Genomic DNA, 12,433 nt, shown 5'->3' with positions numbered 1-12,433 from the left:
GTTTGAGCACATACAGTCCAAGAGGCTCAATAGATTATCTGTGGAGAAGTTGAACGATCTTGTCTTTGTTCACTACAACCTCCACCTCAAACAGAATTAGAGTGCACAGTTTGACATCTCCCCTATCATTTTAGAGGAGGTTGATCTTGAAGCCGAGTCGACCACTGAGGCTATAGAACATTTCTTTAATGACGACGACATTGATTGGATCGACCAGGCAGATAGACAGGCTGAGGTTGTAGCCATGGCAGAGGAGCAGAGACAACGGAGCCAGACGCAGACACATATATTCATATACCTAATGTTGGTGAGATTGGCATGGTGTTACAGGAAGAGGCTATGGCTGCCGAATCATCCAAGACCTACCTTAGACGCCTTCGTAGGAGGGATGTAGGCTCTTCTGAGCCATAGGCTTGTAGTTGTTTTTACTTTTGATATTTGTATGGAACATTTGATCATATGATGACATGGATTTTTTATTCCATGAGTTTTGTAATATTGTATACATTTGATAATATTTATATATCTATGTTTGTTATTTCCTTCAGCTACAATTTGCGTCTATGCTTATGTGATTAATGTATACTTGTGTATGTAATCAAATTATCTTCTGTTTGATGATGTTATTGTGTCTTTAAAGTGTATTTAATAAAGGGTGCATGAAACAAGTTTAAATCTTTAAAAATATTTAAATTTCTTGAGTTTTTCACTTTGCCAAGTCCAACCGAGTTTTATTTGCCGAGTCCGAGTACCGAGTCGAGTCCGCTTCGTCGAGTCCGAGTCTCGTTTCTATGATACATGCTAAAAATTTGTTGCTAATGATGTAGTGCAACTGCAAAAGCTAGCCGCAACAACTATAATCTCTGAAACCCCCCAAATATCAGCAACAAATATTTGAGACAACACTTTGAGCCCTTGAAACTCTCAAAGTCAATATAATGTGTATAACAAGAAGAAGAATTGGTACAATGACTAAAAAAACCAATCAATGACTGAAAATCCTCACAAATAGCAACAATATTTAAAATCCCTCCAAAAGTAGGAAATCTAACCCTTTCACACTATATCAATACTGTAGTAGCACTATAGCAACTGAAAATGACTTCAAATCCTGAACCAATCTTCAACAAATCAACACATTTGTAATCCCCAAACAGAATTACCTCTAATGGATAAGAGGTCTTTTGTCCTCATATTCAAATATGAAATTCAAGAGGGTTTTCATCCTTTGGATCTCCCACACCAAGGGTTTTCATCTTTGAATTCTTCAAACTCCAAATTGGAAAGAATAGTGAAATGACAAATACAATTAATTTGCTTTGAGCAATGCCTTTCTTTTATAGTTTCCATTTGGGCCCTCTACTTGAATTTACTTTTTCCTTTAGATATTTAAAAGTATATTTTAAATTACATCAAGTGTTTGAAAAACATTTTTAAGTAAATGTTGAAGTGTTAAAAATACTTTTGAAGTATTACGAAGGCCCTATAATAAATTTTTAAGTTCCCCTTCTAAAAATAAAATGACGAAAATATTATTCTCTTATTTTAATCCTTAGCCTACAAGTCCTCAATTAACTCGTTTAATTGTGAAAAGGAGACTTGACATTTTGAAAGAGGCAACAAACACTACAAAATACTCTAAAATAGGCTATAATTTGCTTTCTTAATCTAGTTGACTAGGAGAGGATAGTACCGCAGTTTTTAGAGCTTTTTTATTTCATAAACTTAGGTGCTGATTTAGATTGCTGGATGATTGACTTTTAATAAGTTGAATTCTTGAGTTATATCATTATGTTAAAGGTGTGATTTAGGGTTTGGTGCACTCACATTCAATTTTTTCTGTTCTTGGCATTGATTATAATTGGTTGTGCCATAAAAAATGCACCAAATTCATGTGTTTTCTAAACCTTCCTTTCTAGTTGCAATTTTATTATATACTTCCCCATTTTAGGTCACAATTTGGTTGTAGTTAAGCTAGTTGATAGTTGCAATTTTTTTTTTTTAACTCATCTACTGGTTGCAATTTTCACCTAACTTTGCCAGTTAATTGGCCATTATCAAATAGCATTAGCTTTGAAAAAATACACTTTACTTATTCTTGCTCTAGTTTTGTTCTCACAACTTTTCCCTAGTTCCTCCTAATATTACAAGTACACAATCTTCTATACTCCTTCCTTTGCATTTTAATTTGTTTGATGCCATCCTAATTGTGTTTTGAGTAATTACCTTTGAAGGCATGGTTCTTGGACTTTGCCACTAACCAATGGTGCCATTCCTTTACTTGCCCACCTAGGGATGATTTCAAGCTAATTGAGCCATTGTTAAAGTGGCCTTAACTATTATTGCTCTTAACTTTACCCACCAGGTGAACTTTCCACCTAATCTTTTCCATGTTTGGCACCCTTGTGATACTTGATTTGATTCCTTCATTTGGCAAAGATTCACCATACTTGCCACTTGAAGGAACTATTATTGACAGTCATTAATCTTATATTTGGATCCGAGTTTCCACTACTACATATTATTTCAATGCTAAAGCTATCATCCATTAAAGGACTTCTTCACCTCCCTTTGGCACGTTCCATTTTTGAACAATCTACAAGCATTATTAGTTTAAAAAACTGAATCACATCCTGATGAATTTACCAAGTGACATTGATTATATGACACAAATGACCTGGTTATTGGCTTCAAACTTGACTAAAGGTGAACTTTTGCAGGGGTACCAAAATGGGTACTAACAAAAACATAATTGAGCACTAAAATTTCTTGTGTATTAATGGTTATTTCTTTGAAAAGAATGTGAATGTGATTTTTTTGAATTAATATTTGTGCAAATGTTATCATCATGATTTTTATGTTTTTTTTTGGTTAAGATACTGTATAATATCATATGGAGTAGTAATTGGAATTCATATTTGATGTTAGTTTTTAAGGTATGTAGCTGAAAATAATTGGGCTTTTTGGCCAGATGCTATGCTATTTTTATTTTTATTTTTGTTTAAAGTTATGGATCCTTAGTCTGTTATAGAGTTGCATGTTCTTACGGCTATATTTCATTAGCAATAAAAAATGAAACTGGTCGTATAGTGATTGAGAATTTTTTTATAATTGAATGGATACTTTCTAGGTATGATTTTGTATTATATTTTTGAGAGAAACATATCCTATAGATAGGTAAACCATTTGTTCATGGTTCATTGCAATACATCAAAATGTGCATTTAAATTGTAAGCCATGATGCATAACTAGTTAAAGGCTTTTGATAGCTTCTTGTTTGGTTCCATTAGATTCAGTTGATAGATTCAATTATCTTTCTTTGCTTTAGGTTATCTCATTCTTTATACTAAAATAAAACATGTAACACAATTGTTTCTTTGCAGATTTCTCCAAAGTTTTCAAATTCAAGTTTGTACATTTGGGTGGAGATGAAGTTGATACAAGTTAGTTTAGTTTTTCTATTTTCTCTTCCTCTAGATGCAAAACGGATTTGCATGCTGCCTAAACTGATATTGTTTGGCTATTGAGAGCAGTTTTACCAATCTACATGTTTGTGAATTTCTTTTTTCATCAAGGAAGATGAAGATAAATTACTGAAAACTTGAAAAAAATAGAGCAATTATTATTGTGCTGTATGTACAATGGGTACTTATTTGGGTGTCTTTTTACTAACTGGGAGCACAAAAATATCTTTTAGTCCCTGTCTGAAGGGGAAATCTTTCTTAATAAATCAAATTGCAATTTTTTTTTAACAATTATAACAAGCCTTGATCTTTAGTGCTTGTCTAGGTATGTCTTCTTGCCTTGCCCTTTGAACTTTGACACGAATTAGCTAATGCTTCTGGTAAATATCTATAAATAAGCTTTATAATGCATTTTGTACATGTCAAACATAGACTATGTAAGGATTTGTGTACACATTGACTTTAGAAAAGTCTTATTGACCACAAGAATATTGTTGATGGACCACCTTCCATATCTCACAGACATAGAAATACTAAGATACATCATGTATTGTCTATACTTCTTAGGAGAAAAATAAACATGGATGCTAAGTATAGATCTTTGATATTCCTCGTCAATGACACTAGGGTTTTGTGGCTTGCTAATAGTGTACTACAAACAAGGATATTTATTATTAAATAAACAATCAAGATATCCTCTAGCCGAATAATTTCTTAAAGGCTGATGTAAAGGTACTAATTCAAGGGGTTGTTTTCATCCAAGGATATTTGACCTATAACTATCTATTTTGCAGACCATTTAGGTTGAGAAGTAATGGCACAAGTTTCTAACAATTGTTTTAGCATGAGAACAAAGAAACTGATAATTTGATTGTTTGGAGATTAAGAACGTAAATTTGAGGTTTTAATGTTAAATGTAGCAAAAACCCCAAAATCTATAGAATTAAGGTTTCAAGATAAGTCGACTCCCAACCTAACTAACTCATCATCACCCAAAAACTTAGTGTCCTCTAAATGGCGAATAACATTTCCAACAACGAAATGTCAACAATCATAGTACTCTCCAATTCCATTGTTGATAAGCTGTTCTAACCCTTTTAGCAAATTGGACAAAGAATCTCTTAGTTTCAACCCTTGTCAGAGTGATAGAACTGACCAATCCGTTGTTGAAAGCCTCAGCCAGATGAAACCAAACCATTCAATTGTTTCCTTTGTATTCCTCAAATTTATAAGGAAACACCAACTTGGTCCATTCTTTGATCAAATGTGTGATGTAAGTCCTCAACTCTCTATTTTCAGCCTTTAGGGGTTACCTTTTCTTATCCATCTTTTGCTGCCCTTACCTTGATATTTGTTTTTGCGAATTGCAACATGTCCATATTCACTTTGTTTATCAATCCCTAAATTAGTTTACGTGATCTAACAATCAAAGGCTTGCACCTCCTTAAAAATTATTTGTATGGGTAGAATGGTTATCTTTGCAACAATCTGCCCCTTGTCCTTTTTGACTTTGGTACATCTTTCCACCTTTTGGACTTCCTCCTTCTCGTTCATGGTAGAGACAATATCTAAATTAAGGGATTTTAGCTACAAACGTATTATTTCCTTTCCAATGATATCTTTACCCACTCCGAAGCAATCTAAATAGTCTCTCAAAAGGCTCAACTAAGGTATATATTTCTTCCAATGGCAAAATAGGTGGAACAAATGGATATGAGGAAGAGGAATTTGGATCATTTGGCTAGATAGAAATAGATTGGGGAATATAAGATCAAGAAGGAACAAGAGGAGGAATAGGTGCAAGAATTAAACAAATCGAAGGAGGAATAGATGCAACAACTAAGATTAGAGGAGGAAGAACATAACTAATATGTATCTGTGGAGGAGGTTTCACACTCTTTTTTGTTACTAATTTCAACTTTCCAACATTAGGAGTCTCACTTGCTTCACAAGAAGCCTTTAACTTCTTTATTCTTCATACATGCCACTACCACCTCTTGTGCACCTTTGGCTATCCTTTTTCTATAGAATGCTCTAATTTTGACCAAGAGGCTTTGATCTTTTTCCCTTTGATGTTCCTATAATTTGTTCTACTAGCTCCTCCAAGAAAACTTTTGTTCTTTCCATGGCTACCTTGCTCATTAATCCTCTAAAGTAGTTTCCTTGATAGCCCAATTTATTGGTAATAGGGCTTCCAATCAAACTTGTTTGAACAAAACAAGATGACAAAACATACTCTTCTAAATTGGTAATATCCAAAGGTACAATCTCTCAAGTGAAAGATTTCATTGTTGCATGGTCATATGATTGTACTTCCTTCTTTGATCATCAAAGCCATCTTTACATTTTGCCAATAATTTTCACTATTCAACACATTGGAAAACTTTTCTCCAAACCTCTTGAACATGAGACCTTTTGAATTATAGGTCTTGCTTTAATTGTGACATTTGAAGTTAAAATTAGAAATGTTTGCATTCCATGCTTTTGTGTTATGCACACTTGCATGGACTAGTTTGAATCATAAATTTGACCCCTAGCTTGCACCACCCTCCACAAATGAAATACAGTATTGTCAACTATCTACAATATTCCATTAGAAACACCTGGTCACTTATGAGGATATCAAATCCACAAGCTTTGATGTAGGTGAGGATGGGCAATTGCATAAACCATAGAAGCAAAAATTTCAAATAAAATTGTGATTAATCACAAAAATCAGAAATCGACAGGTTTGCCAATTTTTTCCCCTTAAAAATCATGCTTTTTCCCAAAATTGTTGACCCACAATTTTCAACACGTTCCTGGCATGTATTGAAATTTAAATCAATAAAAAATCACGTGAAAAATGGCAAAAAATTCTACATCTACAAGCAACTATGGAAAAACTTATTGTTGGGGTTTATAAGGTAGGTTGCGCTTCAATATTAGCAAACACCTACAATCCATAGGAAGATATTAAATTTTTCCGTCACTAGGGTTTCAAAACAAAAAACATTGATCGAAAGTCTAGTTTATTTGGGTGGTCATTATAATATTATATTTTTTCATTTGCATTTGTTGGTGTTGGAAATAAGCCACACCCGGACAGACGATGGACTGGTCCAAGAGGGGCCAGTAGCTCAGTGGTAGAGCACTCCAGCAGTGTATGGAAGGTCCTAGGTTCGAGTCCTAGCTGGTCCATGTCTTAACATGGTATTGGAGCTAAGTTAAGGAAGATCAAATTAAATTCTGTAACGATCATATAGACTTTCACCCGGCTCTTAGAAGATCACATTCCTATAATCCTAATGGCAACCGGAGTTAGGTTTGAAGATCGACTAGATGGAGCATCCAATTTTGTTTCTTGGAAATTCAGGATCGTGCTTGTTTTGAAAAAAAAAATTGACTCCCATGTCAAAAGTGAAATTCCTGAACCCTCTGATGATACGGAGAAAATTCAGTGGAGCAAGGACAGTGAGAAGGCTCTTAAGATAATTGTGGATTCAGTGAGAGATCACATTGTGCCAGTTATTTCTAAATATGAGACGGCTTTTCAGATGTTCAAAGCCCTAGCTGACATTTATGAAATCAACAACACTAGTAGGGCTCTCACCTTGAAGAATCAACTACACCATATAAAGATGAATAAAGGAGAGACAGTTACATTCCATTTCTTGAGGATCACTGAGCTTAGGGATCAAGTATCCACTATTGGACATCTAGTAGACAACAAAGAACTTGCTATGATGGCCCTAAATGGACTTCCTACCTCATGGGAATCATTCATTCAAGGAATCAGTGCTCGTTCTAAATTTCCTAAGTTTGATAGATTGAAAACCGATTGCATTCAAGAGGAATCTCAGCTTGTCACAAGAGGAGTAAAACAAAACAATGGTAATGAGGACATTCAAGTTCTAAACTCTAATTCCCACAAGAAAGGAAAGAAGAACTTTAAGAGAAAGAGGGACAAAGGCTCAAATGGAAAGGGGTCTTCAAAGAAGAAGAGAGACATTTCTGAAGTACAATGTTTCAGATGTGACCAATATGGGCACTATGCAATGAAGTGTCCAGATAGGATCAAGCAACATGCTTCAATGGTAGAAGTTAAGAAAGGGAGTGATTCCGAGAAACTAATCTTCTACTCAGCCCTCTCTAGTCAAGTCGCCTCCAGTTCCAACTCATGGGTGATTGACAATGGAGTATCTCGACACATCACTGGATTTCGTGAGCACCTAGATACACTTGTGGAAAATTCAAATGAAGAAGTGACAATTGGCAATGACTCAAGTTATCCAGCTATGGGAATAGGAACCTGCAATATCAACCTAAAGTCAGGCATATCCCTACAGCTGACTGGAGTTCTATTTGTACTTGGTATAAAGAGAAACCTTGTTTCAGTTTCTGCACTTGAAGATAAGGGTTACAGATTAACCTTTATGGAAGGAAAGGTACTTGCTTGGCCAAAGAACTCCACCATCAAGAAATCCCACACCATTGGAGTAAGACAAGGGAGCCTCTACAGACTTTGCACCACTCCATCTGAAGCCTTGATTCATGAGACTCCAGATTCGAATGAACTTTGGCATAGAAGATATGGGCACCTTCATTTCCATGCCCTACCTAAGATAGAGAAGATGGTGATTGGCTTACCCAAGCTAAGTCACAGTTCTGAAGGAGCCTGCAAGGGGTGTGCCTTGGGAAAGAATACTAAAGGGTCTTTCAATTCTAGCAACAGTAAATCCAAAAATGTATTAGAATTAATTCATTCTTATTTATGTGGACCCATGTCTGTACCCTCCTTAGGGGGATTTTCATATTAAGTAATTTTTGTAGATGATTATTCTAGGAAGACCTGGATATATTTTCCGAGGAACAAAGAGTCTGAAGAAATCCTTTCTAAATTTAAGGAATTCAAAGCTCTTGCAGAAAACATGACAGGTAAGAAAATCATAACCTTAAGAACAGACAATGGGGGGGAATACACTTCTAATATGTTTAAAGATTATTGTGTAAATGTTGGGATTAAGAGGGAGTTAACTGCACCTTACAACCCACAACAAAATGGGGTAGCTGAAAGAAAGAATAGGGCTATAGTAGAAGCTGCTAGGGCTATGTTGTTTGACCAAAAAATAGAAACCTCATTTTGGGCTGAAGCATCTAGGACAGTTGTGTACATTCAAAATAGATGCCTCATTCTCTTCTTGATAATAAAACCCCTGAAGAAGCCTTTACTGGTAACAAACCTGACATAAGTCTTCTCCGGATCTTTGGGTATCTAGTCGATATTCATGCTCCCAAAGAAAAGAGATCAAAGTTAGAACCTTCTGGAAAGAAAGGGGTATTTGTTGGGTACAGGGAAACCTCTAAGGCTTACAGAGTATACATACCTGGACAAAGGCAAATTGAACTAAGCAGAGATGTCATCTTTGAAGAAGACATAGCATTCAGTAGGTCCAAAAGCTCTAATGAATTAGAACACCAAGATCCTCCTACAAGCATGGATGAGGATCCCACCCCTGAGATTCAGAGGGAGACCCCTGAAAATGTTGAGCATGAAGTTCAAGACTTACCTTTAGAAGAACCTTATCCTGAAACTAGGAAGAGACTACTTTGACCTTCAGAGAAAGTAAGAGACCTAACACATTTTCCAGTTATGTTGCCTTGATGAGTGAGACCATTGATGCATAACCTTCCTGTGTTGGAGATGTTCTCAAGCATCAAGTTTGGAAAGATGCTATGTCAGAAGAGTATCAGTCAATTCTAAAAAATGATGTCTGGGATATTGTGCCTAGGCCTAAAGGCAAATCTGTGGTATCTTCTAAATGGCTCTTGAAAATCAAACATGCAGCAGATGGCAGCATTGAGAAGCACAAAGCAAGGTTTGTTGCCAGAGGTTTCTCACAGAAAGAAGGTATTGACTATGAAGAGACATTTGCTCCTGTTGCCAGATATACTTCTGTCCAAGCAGTTTTGGCTGTTGCAACATCTAAAAGATGGAAAGTCCACCAAATGGATGTTAAGACTGCTTTTCTGAATGGTAAGATTGAAGAAGTTTATTTGGAGCAACCTGAAGGTTTTGTGATTCATAAGGCTGAATCACATGTCTACAGATTAAAGAAAGCCCTATATGGACTGAAACAGGCCCCCAGAGCATGGTATGAAAGAATTGATCACTATCTCTTGGAATTAGGGTTTTCCAAGTATGAAGCAGATCCAAATCTCTACTACAAGGTAATCAATGGTGAATTATTAATTCTTATTCTTTATGTTGATGATCTACTAATCTCAGGAGAGAATAATCGTATTTCTCGGTGTAAGAAAGAATTAGCCTCTAAGTTTGATATGAAGGATTTAGGAACTCTTCACTACTTCCTTGGATTGGAAGTTTGGCAGCAGGCAGATGGTATAATCTTTAATCAAGGAAAAGACACCATTGATATACTCAAGAGATTTGGAATGATGGATTGTAGATCCATGACCACACCCATGGAGACAAATCTGCACAAGCTTAAGGAAGCAGTTGCAGAATCAGAGTTTGCAGATCCTACCCTCTACAGAAAGATTATTGGATCTCTGATGTATTTGGTAAACACAAGATCTGATATATGTTTTGTTGTTAATACACTAAGTCAGTTCATGTGTGAACCTAGGGAAATACATCTTGTTGCTGCAAAGCATATTCTGAGATATCTCTGAGGAACTATTGGTTTTGGTCTGAAATATAAACATGTAGACCTTGACCTACATGGATTCACTGATTCTGATTGGGCTGGAAGCGTAGTTGACAGGAAAAGCACATCACGATGTTGCTTCAGTTTAGGATCAGCAATGATCTCATGGATATGTAGAAAATAGTCTTCAGTTGCTCAGAGTTCTACAGAAGCTTAATACATTGCAGCCTCCATGGGAGCAAGAGAAGTAGTATGGCTCCAGAAATTGCTTGTAGGACTGTTTGGTCAGCCCTTAAATCCTACTGTCATCTATTGCAACAATCAGAGTTGCATCAAGCTTTCAATGAATCCAGTATTTCATTACACGTCTAAACACATTGAGATTCCTTATCACTATGTTCGAGATATGGTGGAAAGGAATGTGATTTGACTGGATTATATTAGTACAAGTGATCAGATTGCAGACATTTTTACCAAGCCTCTCTCAAGGATCAAGATCGAACACTTTAGAGATAAACTTGGTATGGTTGAAAATGTAATTTAATTTTGAGATAGTCTCATTTATTCTGAAATACTAATATATTTAAGATGTTTAATGTGTAAACTCTTTTATTTGTCATGTGTGTGACTCCATGACTTCATGGCCCCCCTGTGAACATTATTGAAGGGTGACGACTTTTCAATAATGAACACTTGTTTCAAATTGATATTGTAAGGTGACGATTTTACAATTGTCAATTTATCTATCTTGATGGATATCATGTGACTTGATATTTGTGGACATGTCATGATAGCATATATCTCTGAGACATTATGATAGATATCAGTTGGTTGATATCATTAAATAAACCATAATTATGATAGAGATCTTCATGGTGAATATTATGGACATAATATTCGTGGACATGCCATGAATCGTTATCAGTATGGTAGGCATCATGTGACTTGATGCCAGTGCACATACCTTATTTGATAACTATGAGTTATGGTGAGTATCATGAGACTTGATATTCATTGTTGAACCATATCTCTGAATATCACTATGGTGTGATATCTCTTCCCTTCACAATCAATAGATGAATTGTGATGTTTTCTCTAAACATGAAATGTGTCCTCCCTAGCTAAGAGGGAGTATTAATTCTTGTAGCGTCGGTCGTACAATTTCATAATTCTGATACATGATAAATTAATTACATGAAATCTGAATGTTAACATATATAATAATAGATAAACTATTAGTATATACGTTAACATTAAATGATAAATAAAATCAAATACGAGTTATGGCATTTGCCACCGATCGCACCATTTCATGTTGACGAAGGTTGTGATTACGTGATTCATGGTAAATTGCATTCCTTACGATCAGTCAAGCAAACGATGATCTTAGTGTTTGTTAAGTGTTGTTAATAAATGGTACGTAGGGAAGAGATGTGTCTTCCCACGTGGGAAGACATATCTCTTCACTACGTACCCTCTTATTCACATATATAACATTCATACGGTGAGGAGGAAAACAATACAGCAATCGATAAGTGTTGTGCATCCTTCCCTTTACACTATTGATGATATAGCGTCGGTAGAAATCCTATAGGCCAACTCAGCAAGATCAAATGTGTGAATGGCCTATTGGCCTTACACATTTGATGAATCTATCAACTTATATTAATCCTTTAATATCTTTATTAAGTCACATATGCATTATCAGGTTTAATGATTAAACTTACATTATCAAGTTTGACTTATCAAATTTTTTTTAAAGGGGTTGATTTTTGGTTAAATTCTGCCACCCCTCATTTGAAGGCATGCGATGCTTCATGAAAGTCGTGCCTCCTTGATGAGAGCCGACTCTTGGATATCTCCTTTCGACGGATATATATGGACGTGGTCTTCCCTCTATGGAACTGAGATCAGACAGCAAGTTCGATCATAATCAAGCAGATCGAATTCATGCACAAGCAAATCAATTGATGGTGAGAAATTTATGTAGCGTGCTCGGGGGTGACGATAAGAGCTTATCGTCTATGGTTGGGAAGGCAACAGATCTGATGTTTGCCTGTGGTTAACGAGCACTACCTTAAAATCAACACACACTACAACAGTATAAATTTAATTTCAGATTATATCTTCATCTCTTCTATCCTCTTGATCTGCATAAGAAATACCTGAAACAATAATCATTAGAATTAGATTGTCGGAGTTAGAACTCTGAATTTTGATTGAAACTATATTGATCACAGAATTTGACTAAACTTAACATGGTATCAGAGCCAGGTCCAGGCTAGGAGCCCCAAGCACACGAGAGGTGTGGCTTAAGGG

The 12,433-nt window shown here is 35.7% G+C and overlaps 1 protein-coding gene across 3 annotated transcripts in view; it reads left to right on the top strand.

The window, feature by feature from the left end:
- Positions 1–12,433, top strand: part of LOC131870178 (beta-hexosaminidase 3-like) — a 148,026-nt gene that overhangs the window by 119,484 nt on the left and 16,109 nt on the right. For 2 of the 3 annotated variants that reach the window (XM_059215831.1, XM_059215833.1), the window contains one exon: positions 3,384–3,443. The exons of the other annotated variant lie outside the window; for it this stretch is intronic. In XM_059215831.1, the coding sequence (XP_059071814.1) occupies positions 3,384–3,443 (60 nt within the window). The remainder of the gene's footprint in view (positions 1–3,383; positions 3,444–12,433) is intronic. 3 annotated transcript variants of the gene reach the window in all.

This window comes from Cryptomeria japonica, unplaced genomic scaffold (assembly GCF_030272615.1).
Source record: "Cryptomeria japonica unplaced genomic scaffold, Sugi_1.0 HiC_scaffold_299, whole genome shotgun sequence".
In the NCBI taxonomy this organism is placed as follows: domain Eukaryota; kingdom Viridiplantae; phylum Streptophyta; class Pinopsida; order Cupressales; family Cupressaceae; genus Cryptomeria; species Cryptomeria japonica.
The sequence above is the reverse complement of the archived record's forward strand: the minus strand, read 5'-3'. Positions and strand labels throughout refer to the sequence as shown.